The 18,326-nt window shown below is 36.1% G+C and overlaps 1 protein-coding gene across 1 annotated transcript in view; it reads left to right on the top strand.

Annotated features, from left to right (window-relative positions):
• Positions 1 to 18,326, top strand: part of col5a2.S (collagen, type V, alpha 2 S homeolog) — a 105,880-nt gene that overhangs the window by 53,210 nt on the left and 34,344 nt on the right. The window contains exons 2-17 of the mRNA XM_018239031.2: positions 1,893 to 2,114; positions 2,457 to 2,470; positions 4,501 to 4,533; positions 5,209 to 5,241; positions 5,413 to 5,466; positions 7,829 to 7,924; positions 8,162 to 8,242; positions 8,654 to 8,698; positions 9,884 to 9,937; positions 10,891 to 10,944; positions 12,801 to 12,854; positions 13,167 to 13,220; positions 14,499 to 14,552; positions 15,050 to 15,094; positions 16,945 to 16,998; positions 17,615 to 17,659. Of these exons, the coding sequence (XP_018094520.1) occupies positions 1,893 to 2,114; positions 2,457 to 2,470; positions 4,501 to 4,533; positions 5,209 to 5,241; positions 5,413 to 5,466; positions 7,829 to 7,924; positions 8,162 to 8,242; positions 8,654 to 8,698; positions 9,884 to 9,937; positions 10,891 to 10,944; positions 12,801 to 12,854; positions 13,167 to 13,220; positions 14,499 to 14,552; positions 15,050 to 15,094; positions 16,945 to 16,998; positions 17,615 to 17,659 (992 nt within the window). The remainder of the gene's footprint in view (positions 1 to 1,892; positions 2,115 to 2,456; positions 2,471 to 4,500; positions 4,534 to 5,208; positions 5,242 to 5,412; positions 5,467 to 7,828; positions 7,925 to 8,161; positions 8,243 to 8,653; positions 8,699 to 9,883; positions 9,938 to 10,890; positions 10,945 to 12,800; positions 12,855 to 13,166; positions 13,221 to 14,498; positions 14,553 to 15,049; positions 15,095 to 16,944; positions 16,999 to 17,614; positions 17,660 to 18,326) is intronic.

Here is an 18,326-nt window from a genome sequence, read left to right as displayed (position 1 = left end):
ATTTTTTGCTTCTTTGTGTAAGCAACTTGGTTGCATAGGCCATAAATGGGATAATTTGTTACAGTTCTAGAAATATATATAGCAATACATCATTTTGGTAACTGGGTAAACTTTGCACCTTCTAATAGTGGAATGTAATAAAAGTCGGATATGGAAAATGATAAGAATAATAATACGAAAAGTTATGCCTTTGCGCAAACGTAAAATTAATATAGCCCTTTCGAACCCAGAAACTGTTTAGCGACCTCTTTGAAGGTTTGCAAATTTTATAGTTTGCGCCAGTGCGCAGTGAGTGTATTAACATTTCTTACTGAAAAAGTTATGTTTGCTCCAAAACATTATGGCACCTGCAATAACAGTTTAAGTAAGAATATAACATTGCTTAATGCAAATTTTTATTCTTATTTGTGCAAATAGTTTTTTCGCTTTGCGACTTTTATTACATTCCCCCATTAATGTTGCATAAACAGCAGGATGCAGAGGCCATAGGCCATAAATGGGATAATTTGCCCCAGTTCTAGTAATATATATATATATATATATAGCAATACATCATCAGCCACACTTTTGGTAACTGGGTAAACTTTGTACCTTCTAATGGGGAAATGTAATAAAAGTTTGTAATGGAAAATTAGTCGCAATACGAAAAGTTATGCCTTTAATAAAGCTTTTGCAAAACTATGACTGTTTAACGACCTTGTTGAAGGTTTGCGAATTTTATAGGTTGCACCACTGCGCAGTGAGTGTCATAACATTTCTTACTAAAAAAGTTATGTTTACTCCAAAAGATTATGACACCTGCAAAAACAGTAACAATATTACATTGCTAAATACAAATTTGTAATTCTTATTTGTGCAAATTGTTTTTTGCTTTGCGACTTTTATTACATTCCCCCATTAATGTTGCATAAACAGCAGGATGCAGCGAATGCCGCAACTTGCCCATTTTGCGCATATGTGTGACATCAGAAGAGCATTATGCGCATGCGCTATGAATGACATGGCAGCTCGCCTCTGGTGAGAGCCTCCTGGCACTGCCGGCGGGCAATAAAAAAAAAACTTTTGTGTTAAGGGTGCCATACACGTGCCGATAAAAGCTGCTGATAGACCGAGTCGGCAGTTTATTGACCTGTGTATTGGGCCCCCCCAACGGGCTTCCCCGATCGAGATCTGGCCGAAAGTCGGCCAGATCTCGATCGGATGGGACTAAAAATCCCGTTGGATCGCGGCCGCACCTGTTCGTTAGGATCCAATACTATTCGTTAGGATCCGATCATTGGGCCCTAGGGCCCACGATCGGATCAGCCCGATATTGCCCACCTCAAGGTGGGCATATCTGGGAGAGATCCGCTCGTTTGGCGACATCGGCAAACGAGCGAATCTCTCCGTGTATGGTCACCTTAAGTCCACACCTTTGAATGAGGATAACATTTTTGAGATAACATTATGTTCTACAGAGTTTATTTGCTATCTGCTGTGTAACTTGAGCCTTTTCTCCTTTGAATTGCTGCCCCCATTGCAACACAGCAGCTTATTTATATAAACAATAGTAGTGTTTCTGAAGCAAACACAGCAGTTTTACCAGTACAGGGCAACACTGCATTATATTTTTATTATTTTAAAACAATTTGAATTTTTGATGTTACTGTTCCTTTAAGTATCCATCAGTATTAAAGAATGAATGATCAGTAGAATCACAGAAAAAGCAATTCATTTCTTATGTTGTAGGTCTTCTGCTGATCTTTGATGATTTCTTATGTACCAATATTCATTTAAAATGTATTATTTTTAACGTTGATGAAATATTCACATACAACTTAATCATAACATCAAAAGTAGTGTAAAGAAGAAAAAAAAAACAGTCCATAACTATTCATTGGATTCTCTTTCAGGTGAAGTGGATGACATTGTCTGTAAGCATGATGGTAAAATGTACATGAACCGAGATGTCTGGAAACCTTCCCCCTGTCAAATTTGTGTGTGTGACAATGGTGCAACCTTATGTGATGAAATTCAGTGTCCTGAAATCTTAGACTGTGATAGTCCGGAAATCCCTCCTGGAGAATGCTGTCCAGTTTGCAGAAGTACATCTGGTGGTCGCCCAAATAACCCTGGTAATTACTTGTCACATTAAGTCACTGGGGTATTTTTATTATGTGTTGTGGAATTAAGTAATTAAAAAAAAATCTTGCAATGAACGTGATAACAACATTGTTATTTTAAGTGTAGTCTATTAGACCACCTTATATTTCATAATAGAACATTTTGCAAATTAATTTCGGTTAGAAAAATCTTACCCTCTATTTAAAGCGCTAAAAAAATCATCTGCAGTTTAGGGTTTAGAAAAATGCTCTCAGTGTCCTTTGCCTTAACTCATGTAAAAAATGATTTGAAATTATCCCAAGAGTTTGAAATACATTCAGTAATATTATTTCTTTCTTTCTTTGCTATTGTAGGACGGGGGCCCAAGGTGAGTAAATCTCTAATAGTAACCAAAAACGGTGCACTTTGAATGAAAGTACTTTACTTTAACTATAGTAACAATATAAAGGGATACAGCTATATTGGCATTGCTCCTTTTTTTTTAACCCCTCCCCCCTGGACAACTAGAGAGGAATTTAAAATGTTGCATGTACTAACCATAACTCTTCCTTTACTTGGGAAAGCCAATTAGTCTATCAATAAGTAATGGTCTATTTAGGTTTTATATTAACATTAAATAGAATCCTGCCACTTCACTTCATTTGTTAAGGGGTAAACTGTTTTTTTTTGTGTGGGTTCCAGTGGGAGTTGGTGGTAGCCTTTTGTATAACGTGGCAGCTATCTTGTCCATTGCCAAATTTCTTTTGATAAAATTTCCTAACATTAGTGAGCAATTGATGTCAGTTGAAGTTTTAGATGTATCTATGTGGGACTTTTTCTGCTACACTGCTGAATTTATTATTACTGTACCCTGAGAGTTAGTCTAATCCCTCTGTACGCTCTCTCTAATCTGCCCACATCATTCCATCCCGAGCAAGGCCATTGCACAGGCAGCCACTGCTGTAAATTATCCATGACTCTACACCAAAAGGCCTCCCATTCAGTCATCTACCTTTGAGGTTTAGATAAATATGTGATTTTTCAAAATACATGAGTTAATAGAGTTGAGTTGATACAGTTAAATCCTGTACTAAAGCTGTTATTCATAAGAGTGAACAGATTTGTTTATATTTAATTTTTTTAATCTGACATGAGGTTAGACATTTTCTTATTTTCCCAAATGCCCTTAGCCATGTGACATGTGTGCTGAAAAACTTTAGTCATTCTATACTGCTGCACTGCAAGGAGGAGGGATATCACTCTCCTCCCTTTCTCCCCAGCAGCCTATTAACTGGACAGTGGGAAGGTAACCAGATAATAGCTCATTGACACCTCTGCTCAAGGATTCAGCTGCCTGAATTGATTGCACCTCTATGTTCCAATGCTGCTGCCCCTGCTCTGCTTGGCAGACTGGCAAAGTAAAAACAATAATTTCCCATTCACTTTAGGGCGATGACACACCTAAGAATTGTTGCCCACAGGAAATCTGCTCTGTAGGTGTAGGTGACAAATCTCTCAAAAATACATTTACTTTGGTATCAGTAGAAATTTCCTATGCAAAACATATGAACCGAGTAACCACAGAAATGTGCCTTCTACATTTTCCATCAGTAATGCGATTCATTTGTTTTACCTCTCTCAATTCACACATACAACAAGATTTGTGAGCATCACAGGTTTCCAATGGGTGACAAATCTCCCAGTGTAATAGACCAAGAGATGTTTCAATCTCTATAAATCTGCACTACTGTCACTACATTGAGCTTGTCACATGTGAAACATATTATGTACAGCAATCCATCTTAATCGTGAGAAATGCCTCAGCAATTAAGACAGATTGCAGCCATGTTTAACATCTGAGATCAAAACTCCAGATAACTTATATAAAGTGAAAGGCAGTGGGAACTTTAGCCCAAGACCTCTCTTACCCTTCCAGGTTAACAAAGTCTAGAGAAGGTTTACACATTATATAGATCAAAATGAACCCAAAAATAGTTTGCATTGCTAAAAAGGCTTCCGTTCGCTACCAAGTGGTAGGTATGAGAATTTCACCAAAGCTGGAGACAGCTAATGTGTTTTCAGCAACTTTGACGATAGCACTGAAAAGTAGAAGCAGTTTATCTGAAAGCAGTTGCATTTTGCAGTGCTGGCTAATTCTGAAAGCTCAGGATCTGGCCCCATGACCTGAGATGACTGCCTACACACCAATATTACAACATTTAAATATATTCATTGGTTCAAGAATAACATTTTAAATGGTAAAATAAATTATTTTCAGTGTACACAGTGTAATTTAGTAATGTTGACTACACCATAAAAATCATGACAGTATCCCTGTAACTAAATGCTGTGTAGTTAGTCTGATTCTTAGATTTTGCAGTCTTTTTAATGGGATTTTATGTGCTCTTTTGAAACCAGGGCCAGAAAGGGGATCCTGGTGATGTTCCAGCTGTAAGTATTGTGTTTTATGTTTTTGGACTGAAGCAGGATCATATTCTGTGTGCATAAATCTATTATGAATGTCAGCCATAACATTGATTCAGTGGCTAAACATGTATGGTTATAACAAAATGCCACAATGAAATAAAATTGTTTTGCAAACATTTTTTTAATCCAGCACAAGGGGCAGAGCAGAGTTTGCACTAAATCCCACAGGCATGGTTTAAGGCTCCAGCCATTATGCCACAGGATTGGTGAATAAATCTCAGTTTTATTAAGATAAGACTAGGTGCAACGGACAGATATTGGTATATTGCATAAATCAGAAGTTGGAGAAAGTTATAAGTGTGGTTACACTTCAATCTTAAAAATGTGTTTGTGCCAATACACATATTCTGTTCTCTTTGGTGGCTGATAGAAGAACAAATTCAGTTTCAACATTGCGCAACCTTAGGAAACATTTAATCACACAGTATTACACCAGAGATTAAAATATTCAACTGATTTTGCATCCATATTAATTACATCCGCATAAAATCCTTAGATATTTCTATCTTGATTAACATCCAGTTGTAAGTTATCCCAGTTATGCAAGTGACCACATGTTGACAATGAAATGATACAATGTACACTACAGCAGTGCCATAACTTGCTTTGCTAATGGCAATTACCTGTTTCATTTACTAGGTATCTGGTATTCGTGGCCGCCCGGGTCCTGCGGTAAGTACTGACACCGATGAAATGATCAACATGATGTTTTAAGCAGAGGCAATGAATGAATAAAAAAAAAAAAAAAGAATTAAAAAAAAAAAAGAAATCTGCCTCTGAAATACAGTTTTGTAGTTTTCTCAACTGTTATACAAATATAAAATAAAATGTTGTTCACAACAGGGACCCCCAGGATCCCAAGGATCAAGAGGAGACAGGGGCCCAAAGGGGAGACCTGTAAGTAAGATTTCAAGCATAAAGTAGTATTTTAATTACATGTTGTTATAAACGTTAGATCATTGCTTTGTGAATAGGTCAAATAGAACAACAGACAACTGCTTTGTGTTCTGTAGTTAAATGTAATGACATTGTTTTATTTGGTTTGTATGGCTTATAATTCATAAGCGGTTATTAATGAAATCATTAAATAAATACCTGGACATATTTAAGTGTGTGAAAATAGCTGTATAAATCTGGATATTTCTGTGTGGCTGACTTGCTGTATGCTAAATATTAAGTAGATAAATACAAGAATTGTGGATACACACCTGGTCAAGCTGTAGCAACTGAAACTTTGGACTTTGCATGTAATGAAATACACTTTCTTATTCATATACAGAAGGTAACAGGACATCTGCCATTGACTTTTAAATGTTCTCGGAAGGTCTGAGTTGGAGTTCTTTTTTTCATTGGACTTTTAACACCATCGGACTTAAATAATTCCAGGAAAAATCAAGTTTTTCCCTCCAAAAAATTGTATTTTCCCCTTTAAAAGTCAGACTAGAAAAATTCAGAGCTTAATGAATAACCCCCTTATTATGTAGTATATAGCAGTTTCTAAAAATTGCACAATATTAAGGTGTGGCAAATTCTACTTACGCATATCAGAGGGTTCTTGATTTTAAAAATACAGATACAAATATTTATTTTATTAAAATAAAGGCAATCAAGATGAAATTTGTATTTGCTCCTAATCAACACTGGATGTCAGTGCTGCTTCATAACATTAAGCAAAGTTTGTGAGCTATTGGAAAATCTTCAAATGCAAATAGTTTGGAAAGACTTTGATGCAGTAATTGAAATTTGTAAGCCCATGTTTATTCCGTGCATAGCTACAAGAAACAACATTTTATGTGGCAGATTGCAAAACAGCTGGAATGATTTTTTTTCTTTTTTCTCCTGAACTATGGGAAAATAGCTCAAGATTGGACCTTTAACTAAGTTGGCTAGAAAAATAGAATTAATATGCTCCATATCTGCAAGCCCTTGGTTATGTATTAATATTGAGGATTCAAAAATCATTGCTGCTTTGATTTGACATGACTTCATTTCTCAGATAATATACAGGCATGGGACCTGTTATCCAAAATGCTCAGGACCTGGTGTTTTACTGTATAAGGGGTAACATAGTAAGTTAGGCCACTTGGATGTTGCTCCCAGTGGTGATTATTTTTGGCTTGAAGGTTGTATAAAAACCAGGTGTCCTACCAAACAGAGTCTCCTGTAGGCTGCCAGTCCACATAGTGGCTACCAATAGTCAATCACAACCCTTACTTGGCACTAGCCAGGAACATTTTTCATGCTTGTTTTGCTCCCCAACTCTTGTTACAGCCCACTGTCCCATGCATGCGTCAATGCGCATGCGCAGAAGCGGTTTTCGCACATGCGCAGAAGCGTATATTTTGCGCATGCACAGAAGCGTATTTTCGCGCATGCGCAGAAGCGCTCATCCAGCCGGCCTAGGGCGCCTGCCCGGCTTGGCCCGGCTCTGGCAAGTTAATTTGGTTTATTTAGGTTACCATTTATGTTCTGATACATGCCATAATTTTGACTAAAGACTGAAGGGTCTAGGAATATAGAATGGACTGGGACTTGTGAACAAATAGAGCTGAAGCCAAATGCATTATTATACTCAGCTGTGACAGCAAATCTTGTGTCAGAAATTAAAGCTATTTTCTTAATGCATACTATAGAAACATTAAACAAGTCACAATATGCTCAATTTAAAGGAGAACTAAATATGCCATATTTTAGATACTGAACTTATTGCACCAGGCTAAAGTTTCAGCTTCTCAACAGCAGCAATGATCCAGGACTTCAAACTTGTCACAGTGGGTCACCATCTTGGAAAGTGTCTGTGACGCTCACATGCTCAGTGGGCTCTGAGCAGCTGTTGAGAAGCTAAGCTTAGGGGTCGACGCAAATTATCAAGCACAAAATGAGGTTGGTCTGTTATATAAGCTGATGCTACAGGGCTGATTATTAAATTTTGATGCTGGTTTCTGTGCTGCCATGTAGTTATCATCTGTATTAACTACTAAGCACCCTTATATTGTGCTATTTATATTCTATGTGTACTGTACATTGTGAGTCATGCAGTGAATCAGCAGAAAATAAGATGGGGAGCTACTGGGGCATCTTTGTAGACACATATCTTTCCTGCTAAAGTGCTGTGTTGCCTTGGCCTGGTCCAGAAGTAAAACATTATGTACAACATTTCTAGCCTACTTCTTTAGTTAAGCTTTAGTTCTCCTTTAAGGCCAGGGATGTTAAATAAGTAGTTGTATTATGAAATGTAATCAAATTGTGTATTGCATAGGGTGCACGTGGTCCAGCTGGTATGGATGGAGAGCCTGGCATCCCTGGACAGCCTGGAGACCCTGGCCCACCCGGACATCCATCTCTACCTGGACAGGTACATAAAAACAAAATTAGCAAACTCCATGGGATAAGGGCAACAATATTGTTAAAATATACATGCATTTTTCAGTTGGGTTACATAGATAAAGCTCACAAGATATTTATAAATTATATCTTGCATTTTACTATGTGGTATTTATATTTTTTGTCACAATCATTTGAAAATGCAGAATGTGTTTAATGTTGCTTGTTTTGGATTTGTTTACAAAGTATAACTTTTCTCTATGCACAGCCATTTTCCGCTCACATGCAGGGTGGTTTTGATGAAAAATCTGGACTTGGATCACAAATGGGATTAATGCCTGGCTCAGTGGTAAGTGCATGTTATTCAGATTAGTGCATGATCCTGGATTTCCAAAATTCCCCGGTGGAATTTGGTCCTGCTTTTTTCTGATTTTCATATGTGCTTCATCATGAGTACTTCTCTTTTGATCGCCTGTTCTGATGTGTGGCTGTATATTGATTAAGATTGTTTGCTAAATGGCCTTCTGATGTTCCTTGATATCTGGTACAGTGGCCAGTGATTTGCAAAAATGATTGTCACTGTTCTGTCCCCTTTTAAAGACATTTGCTTGACAGAATATATAATAAGTTAATAGAGTTAATGTCACTGAGCATTTAAATGTTCAGTTATTTTTGGAACTTCTGTAATAGTTTTTACCTTTAAATGGCGTGTTTCTGTTTTTTAACAGTTGGTGGCTACAGATGTTTTTTTTTATTGTAGGGTCAAGTAGGTCCTAGAGGTCCTCAAGGTAATCCAGGAAATCCAGTAAGTAATTGGCGTACCATGACAAATTAGATGTCCACCAGTTTGTTAAATGATTAAACATGTTGGAGGGTGGTGGTTATCAGGAGTAGAGAAGTCAAGTTTTATACTAATAAAGACATTTGAAGCAATTCTGTTCAGTGTGTAGACTATACATTTTAGAGGGATGCATGCATATAGTCCATCTGATTAGATAGTAGAGGGGCACATCATGTATATAATCGGTTAGTTTAATATGAATAGATATGAATAGGAAAGGAACCCTTATCTTGGGTGTAAGAAACTCTTACAGTTGGTTATACTAATTACTTATAACATTTTGGCAAATATATATCTCAAACAAAATGACTTAGGGGCAGATTTACTTAGGGTATAATATCGAGGGTTAATTAACCCTCGATATTCGACTGTCGAAGTTAAATCCTTCGACTTCGAATATCGAAGTCGAAGGATTTAGCGCTATTCGTTCGATCAAACGATCGAATTAAAAATCGTTTGATCGAACGATTATTTCCTTCGAACGATTAAATCCTTCGAACGATTAAATCCTTAGAATTGTTCAATTCGAAGGATTTTAATCCATCAATCGAACGATTTTTTTTAGGAAGCCTAAGCATTTATGGGGACCTTCCCCATAGGCTAACATTGACCTCGGTAGCTTTTAGGTGGAGAACTAGGGGGTCGAAGTTTTTACTTAAAGAAACAGTACTTTGACTATCGAATGTTCGAATAGTCGAACGATTTTTAGTTAGAATCATTCGATTCGAAGTCAAAGGTCGAAGTAGCCCATTCGATGGTCGAAGTAGCCAAAAAAAAACATTTGAAAATCAAAGTTTTTTTCCTCTATTCCTTCACTCGAGCTAAGTAAATGGGCCCCCTAGTATAGGGTCGTCTAACTGCAGGTCTGCAGGATAAATGTGGACCTCCATGTGCTTTTGTTTGTCCTATCAAAATATTACATTGTTTATAAACGATGCATATAACAAATGGATATGATTATATAAATATTTATTCAAGTACAAAACTGTTGGCATATATACCATTGAATTTTTAGTAATATACCAGTGGCTGAAAAACTATGGTACACGACATCAAGAGGGACAACACAAGGAGAAAGAAATCATCAGATTACATTGGTCACTCTGAATTTACATTATTGTATTAATTGAGATCTTTTATATAATCTAGGGTGGCATGGGTCCTCCAGGTCCTAATGGCGAAGCAGGGGAACCAGGGTCTATGGTAAGTTACAATGGTGACATAAAATGCTTAAATGAAAGCTAAATATAGCTACTTTAACATGCATTACTTCTTATATAAATTAGAAAGAAAATTGTTTAAAAAAATGGATGGACACACCGGATGCAGACACATTTTATATATTTCTTCAGATGTAAATGTCAGTTAAAATGTTTAGCTACATAGGGGCATATTTATAAAACATTATTTTGACATCTTTATGAATTTACACGATTTCTGCAATTTTGCGTTAAACACAGGAGCCACTAGAGAACTCATGTTGAACATAGGCATATAGTACCCCTTTAATCTAGCCATAAACGTACTGGCTTCCTATGGTCAAACACCACTAATTGCACTTCAATGAGATTTTATGCCTAGTATTTTCCTAGTATTTTCTTGTTAAGATACCACAATAAAGAGATTTGATATTGTGACACTATTTTAATCTCAAGCAATATAAATGTCATAATGACATCAATTTAGTTGCAGTTATGAAAGAGAAAAACACCTAAATAGCACACTAAATCACATGATCAATTTTGTTACTTGCTTTTGATTGCATTAAAAAATCTACATAAACCCTTCTCTTATTTAAAAGGGAATAAACTGGGGGGGGGACCAAAATGTTAAGTACCTGGGTCGGTGCTCTTGTTAGCAGCAAATTGTACTGGCCTGGGTTATTTCTCTAGAAGCTCATCCACCAGAATCTTCTTCCTTTTCAGTCTACTTATATCTGGACCCAGGCAGACGCTTGTGCATTAGAGTGCAAAAGCTGTCATTTTGCATCTGAGTTCAGCTTTCACCCTTTTGTGCATGTGCCTGCCCAGACCAGAAAGAAGATGGAGAGATAGAAGAAGATGGTGATGATGGAGTTAAACATTTACTTCTCCTTTAATGTAAAAATGTGAATATATGATTCCCGATGGTTCACGTAACTGTTTTGGTTTGTTTAGGGGCCAGTCGGTCCTCGTGGTCCTGAGGGTCCTTCAGGGAAACCTGGTGAAGATGTAAGATTTCATTTCTTTACATTGTAATAATTGATTATGATAAAACTCACAATGTATTCAGTACATTATCAATTTTATATACCACAACTTCGCAGCTGTGAAAAATCATTATCGTATGTTATGCTGAAACCTTCTTTCATGTAATTTAAAGGGATTACATAAAATCTTCTGAAAGGACCTAGTGTAGAAGATCCTAGATACCTTTTTCAGTTTAGTGGCTTTTCTCTAGACTGATGGAACAATATCTTTATGAGTATTTTATATGGGGCCTTACCAGTACTTTGTATAGAGGAAGAATCACTTTATCCTCCTGTGAATCTATATCCCTATTCATATTAATAAAGTGCAATACCATACTGACTGTTCCTTCTGCTGACTGGCATTGCTGGCTACAGCCACGTTTTTTTTTTATCCACAAGTACCCCCAAATGCTTTTCCATCAATTTGCATCACATAGTCCAATAGTAACAGAGTAGGTGAAGTTGAAAAAAGACAAACTTTGACCAAGTTCAGCCTCTTTGTCCCAGTGAATTGTATAATCTTGTTATATGCCTTAGCAGTTGATCCATGGTATTACAGGCCTGCATATTTTTAAATTCAATCATTTATCAACACTGAGGGGCAGATGTAAGAAGGGTCGAATATCGAGGGTTAATTAACCCTCGATATTCGACTAGGAACTAAAATCGTTCGACTTCGAATATCGAAGTCGAACGATTTAGCGCAAATCCTTCGAATCGAACGATTCAAAGGATTTTAATACAACGATCGAAGGAATATCCTTCGATCAAAAAATCACAGGCAAGCCTTCCCCATAGGCTAACATTGACTTCGGTAGCTTTTAGCTGCCGAAGTAGGGGGTCGAAGTTTTTCTTAAAGAGACAGTACTTCGACTATCGAATGGTCGAATAGTCGAACGATTTTTAGTTCAAATCCTTCGATTCGAAGGCGAAGTAGTAGTCGAAGGTCGAAGTAGCCCATTCGATGGTCGAAGTAGCCCAAAAAACACTTCGAAATTCAAAGTTTTTTTAATTCGAATCCTTCACTCGAGCTTTGTAAATGTGCCCCTGAATGTTATCTGCCCAGACATTCAGTTTGCACAAATCCTCCTCCAAAGATGACATACTGAATAGATTTAAGAACCTCTGTTCGCCTTCCTAGTTTTCTATCCATGTACAAACAGCTTTGCCAAAACCAAAAGACCTTAGTTTAAAAAGCAAGTATCTACAGCACTGTATCAAAAGCCTGGCAAAATCTAAGAATATCCTAGTTCTACTTACTACGTGATAAAAAGCAAGTACATTTATTTCCACTATATACCATGTAGTCTTTTTTCTGCCGTTTTTAACAGTCTGTTCGTGACTGCTAGCACTGCTGTACTACATATTTCATCACTCAAATATTTATTTTGAGCCATGGGAGTAGTTTGTCTCTCTGTTCCATAAATGACACACCAGCATCTCAATGTTAAATGGTCTACAATTTTCAGGATTTGAAAATTTGATTTTATGAGGCATATTTATTAAGGTGGAGTAAGTTTACATTTTAAAAATAAAAGCCCCTAAACAGTATGGCATTTTATTTAAAATGATATATAGTTTCTTTATAGGGATATTGTAGGCAGGTCATGAATATGTATTATGTAGGATCATAATATCAGACTGAATGAAGTGTTTTACAGGTAAAAGATGGTTGACTGCAATGCAAAATGGATTTAACAACCTAGAAAAGCTAGAAACCCCCACACATTTTCTAAATAAATAGATCCCAATTGAATATATGTTATGATTCCAATTCCACTTTATTTTATACCATTCTTGAATAATGCATAACAGTGTGCAAATGTATCTTATTAGGGTGAAGCTGGAAGACCAGGACAAACCGGTGAAACAGGATTCCCAGGATCTGCGGTATGAACCCCCAGTAAAACACTACTTATTCATATTGTTCATGTGCCGTATTTGTTTTATGTTTATTCAGAAAAAAGACAGATGCATTCTGACCAGATTTATTATATTCACGGTATATTTAGATCACTGGTGTCTATGAATAATATGTTATGCTTTGATACTTGTTTTGAATTGAAGAAAACATTTAAACTGTGAAATATTAAAACATCAAACACATTGTACATAGTCATTATATATTATACAAAAGATCTTGAAAAGTATGTTTTTCCTTTTTTAAAAAAAGGGTAGTTAAATATTTTTGTCCTTGTTTAGGGAGCTAGAGGTTTCCCCGGTGCCCCTGGACTTCCAGGTCTTAAAGGACACAGAGTAAGTAAACATTGTTAATACATATTTTACACCTTTCATTGTTCCTTCCCAACCTTAATGTTGTGTGTTGTATTCATAGGCAAAGCACACCTTGACACTTCTTGATATCTACAAGCTACATTTTATAAATATAGGTGCTAGCACAGTAGGTAGCACTGTATTTATGGCTCTCTGTGATCCATTTTAAAGCACAGAGACCTCTGGCAATTCATAAAAGTGCAGGGTGGGTAAGAAACAAAACTGTTTGTGTGGGTTTTTTGCACTTTTCACCTTGAAAAGCACTTTTTAATTGAACCCTAAGGTATTTAACTCTTGAATAGTAACCTGTGGACTTAAATCTTTGACATTTTTATTTTCAGTTTAATATTGTATTGGTTGTCTGTATGTCGGAATTACTTTGATTAAATATCTATAGTAATACGTCAAATGAACTGGACTTGCTTTATTCAGAATTGAGAAAGCCAGTTGGCTGTGAAACTTCTTCAAGGAAAAAAGAAAATACAGCAAGTGCAGTTTATTTGACTTATTTCTATAGATATAACATGGATAAATGAGAAGAGAATATTTTGATTAAAAATGGAGCTTATGTTACATGGTCATTGTCAAACTATGAACTGTAATTCATCTTGGGGAAGTACCTAAGTTATATTAGGTATTGTTGTGCTTAAAAGTAAAGGGAAGCGTAAGGAAAAGCTAGAACACAAAAAATATAGTACTATCTTGTCATAGGGAATGTGTAATGTGAAAAATCTGTGTTCAAAGACAGATTGGGTAGTTTGCAACCACATGAAGCATCTCCCAACTCCAAAAGTTCTCTTGCAAGTCCTGGTATGTTTAAAACTGGAAATTAAAAGTTGCATAGTATGCAGCCATTACACTTCAACAGTAGCTTCAACTCTAACGCCTTAAGCAGAATAGAAAGTACTATGCATACACAGTACAACTCTTGTGCACAGTGACACCTACAGGCCATCTGCATAAACACCACAACTAGAGGTATGGATGAGACATCAGGAGATGTTTTTGGAAAACAAGGTTTCATTTTATAGTCTTGTAATAGAGAATCATTGTTATCATTATGAGCTTGTATGTAGTTATAAAACTTAGTGAACCTGGTCTGGTTTCAGGTAATTTAAACCCGGTTTTAAGGATTAATGAACCCTGTATGTGACAGATGGAGTTGTTATGTATCCATACTGGCACTGTTTTATTCAATTTGTACTTCTATCAGGTTTGGAGGTTTTTATTGCATAACATTTTTTCTTATTCTTTTTTAAGGGTCATAAAGGTTTGTTTGGGCCCAAAGGAGAAATTGGTGCAGCTGGATCCAAGGTACCCTAATACAATGTTCCAAATATTTAGTACAATTTTTATTTATAAGATATTTATTTGTATATAATTGTTTTGCAGCGCAGTTCTAAGAGCCTTAAAGATTACAGTGTATTTTGTAAAAACATGGGGCAAAGATAGGTTACAAGGGTGTTTTAGTTAAAGGTGATCTGTAGAGCACAATAAGCAGCTTTGCAATATGTTGTTGCTTATTCTGGATCAGTTTTAAAATACAAAAGCTTAATCACTGCTTTAGAACAAGAGGGCTGCTGAACCAAGTGGCAGCCAATAGAAAATAAAAAGACAATTTGTAGGACATATCTTCTCTTTTCCAACTGGCTGCCTTTCTGCTCAGTAGACAGGATTGCCTCTAATCCTATTGTCTTCACTGTCATTTTTTATCTACCTGCCAATGATTTTTTTTTAGTTTGTATAAACTAAATACCTGTTATTTAATCTGTTTTCGTATATACTTATATTTCTGAATTCTGCATTTTTAGGGTGAATCTGGCCCTACCGGACCAATGGGATTAAATGGACCTGCTGTAAGTTGTCTTATTTGATGTGCTTTTTTGCTAATTATAATACTGACTCATATATATATATTCTAAAGAGGAGAACTCTGCACCTGAAATAACACACACACACACACTCATATGGAAAAGTTTGGGAACCCCTCTAACCTGCAAAATAATTTACTCCACTTTCAACAAAAAAAGATAACAGTGGTATGACTTTCATTTCCCAGGAACATCTGAGTTCTGGGGTGTTTTCTGAACAAATACTTTTAGTGAAGCAATATTCAAATGTATGGGATTAAACCAAATGTGAAAATTGGCTGTGCAAAAATGTGGGTACCCTTGTAATTTTGCTAATTTGAATGCATATAACTGCTCAATACTGATTTCTAGCAAAGCCAACTTGGTTGGATTAGCTTGTTAAGCCTTACATTTTTTAAGCAGGTGTGTTCAATCATAAAAAAGGTATTTAATGTGGCCAATTGCAAGCTGTGCTTCTTTTTGACTCTCCTCTGACAGCATGGGATCCTCAAAGCAACTCTCAAAAGATCTGAAAACAAAGATTGTTCAGTATCATGGTTTAGGGGAAGGCTACAAAAAGCTATCTCAGAGGTTTAAACTGTCAGTTTCAACTGTAAGGAATGTAATCAGGAAATGGAAGACCACAGGCACAGTTGCTGTAAAACCCAGGTCTGGCAGGCCAAGAAAAATACAGGAGCGGCATATGCGGAGGTTCCATCATGCTGTGGAGCTGTGTGGCTAGTTCAGGACCTGGGTCAACCCAATATCAACAAATTCTTCAGGATAATGTTCAAGCATCAGTCACAAAGTTAGAATTACGCAGGGGTTGGATATTCCAACAAGACAATGACCCTAAACAAACTTCGAAATCTACAAAGGCATTTATGCAGAGGTAGAAGTACAATATTCTGGAATGGCCGACACAGTTACCCAACTTGAATATCATGGAAAATCTTTGGGTTGATTTGAAGCAGGCTGTCCATGCTCGGCAGCCATCAAATTGAACTGAACCAGAGAGATTTTGTATGGACGAATGGTCAAAAATACCGCCATCGAGAATCCAGACACCGATCAAAGGCTATAGGAGGCGTCTAGAGGCTGTTACATTTGCAAAAGGAGGCTCAACTAAGTAATGATGTAATATCTCTGTTGGGGTGGCCAAATTTATACACCTGTCTAATTTTGTTATGATGCATAGTGCACATTTTAGGTAAATCCAATAAACTTTATGTCAATGCTAAAATACTGTTTCCATAAGGCATGTTGTATATTAAAGGAAGTTGCTACTTTGAAAGCTCAGCCAGTGATAAACAAAACTCCAAAGAATTAAGAGGGGTTCCCAAACTTTTTCATATGTATATATATATATATATATATATATATATATATATATATATACTGTATATATTTGATTTGGAATAAACAATTCCCATATTATCCTTGAGAAAGGTCCCAAAGTGGACCGAAAAGTTGGAGAGTTGCAATATGAAATAAAGAGACAGACACTGTATCACGAAGGAGAGTGCTGGTCCGGAAATTGTTTATTCCAAATCAAATGTATTCAAAATTGACCGTGCATCCGGTAAGTTAATGAGTACTTAATGCGGATAATTAATGACTTTGAGATATATATATATATATATATATATATATATATATATATATATATATATATATATATAACCAGCAAAGAGCCAGCACTCTTGAATAAAGTGTTTGTTTGCCTGGGTGCACGATCAATATAATGGAAATAATCATGTATTCTTCTTAAAATTACATATTATACTTTATTAAATAAAGCTTTGAACGAGAGTTGGTGTTATCAATTGCTAATTTAATATAAAACTGTTTTAAAGGGACCCAGGGGAATGCCCGGAGAAAGAGGAAGGATCGGATCTCAGGGAACACCTGTAAGTTAAATAATTTATTTTTAAAAATATATCTGGGCAATGCAATAAATAGTCTTAAGCTTTCCTCACATATAGTAAACCATAGCAAATCAGATGTTTGTTTTCAATTAGCTGATCGGCAAATACTATAAGTTACTAGGCAAGTTGCAAACAAATTACATTATCTCACTGTTTGTTTAAAACAAAGACTGGACCACAATTGATTGCTGCTGCTGTTTAAACTTTTTATTAGAAAGAGGTTCCAACACCCCTTACATTGTATAAAAAAGGTAGCCATATTTATTTTGTGCTTACACGGAGCATTTAATCACAGGCACATTTGGAGCTCATTTTTTTTAAACTGGAAAATTTGCATCAATGCAGTAACCACTGAAATATGCTGTTAGTATTTTACCTGCAGATTACTGATTAAATCTATTTGTTAAATTGTTGTTATGGGGACTGCATTGGAGAACATCCAGTATTAGTAAGTGAACCCCACTATGCACCAAAAGCTATGGTCTTTGGCAGATTTATGTATTCTGTTCTTAATCAGTTCTTCAGATGTACTATAACATGAATATTCATTCATTATATTTGAATAGTCTTTTGAAACTTATGTTTCTTTATATTTCAGGGTACAAGGGGTGCTAATGGACTTGTTGGACTGGCTGGGCCAATAGTAAGTTGGTTTAAGTTTTTGTTATAAAACATAAGGCATTTTTCAAAAATAAAAGCTCATTTAACATTATGCTATGTTTATAAAATAAAATACTTTTACTCTGGAACATGGTTCATTCAATTGATAATATAGTTCCTGGACATTCTAGAGTCTGGAGGCAATAACAGCTTATAATATAGAGTAGAGCTAATAAATACTTTTGCAGTGTTTGGAGCTCCTGAATAAAAATACATGGGAAAACCTAAGCTTGAAAATTTGCTCTGAGGAGCTGAATGCAGCGTCCGGTCTGAATGTATCACAAGTTAGTGGAATTGAGAGATAACACCTATGTGCCTCCCCCTGCCCACTTCTCTTGGATAGAGTTCTGCTTAAAACAGGTATCACTCTATTCAAAGGCCTACTTGCAGGTCTCTGTGCTCTGAAGAGCACCAGGCACCACTGCAGGAGTTCTAAGGACTGTAGAATCATAGCCCTTATAGATCATAGAATCCCCATGTCCTTAAAGAACCACTGAGCTGAAATACAGTAAATAGTGAAAAAGTACAGAGCTGTTAAAGGTCGAATTGTAGAGGTTTTTGAAACCATAACTAAACTCACTTTCTCTAACACCACAAATGTCATGACATTTGTGTAAAAGGTTGAACAATATGCTAAATAAAAATATGAA

This window comes from Xenopus laevis, chromosome 9_10S (assembly GCF_017654675.1).
Source record: "Xenopus laevis strain J_2021 chromosome 9_10S, Xenopus_laevis_v10.1, whole genome shotgun sequence".
Lineage (NCBI taxonomy): Eukaryota > Metazoa > Chordata > Amphibia > Anura > Pipidae > Xenopus > Xenopus laevis.
The sequence above is the reverse complement of the archived record's forward strand: the minus strand, read 5'-3'. Positions and strand labels throughout refer to the sequence as shown.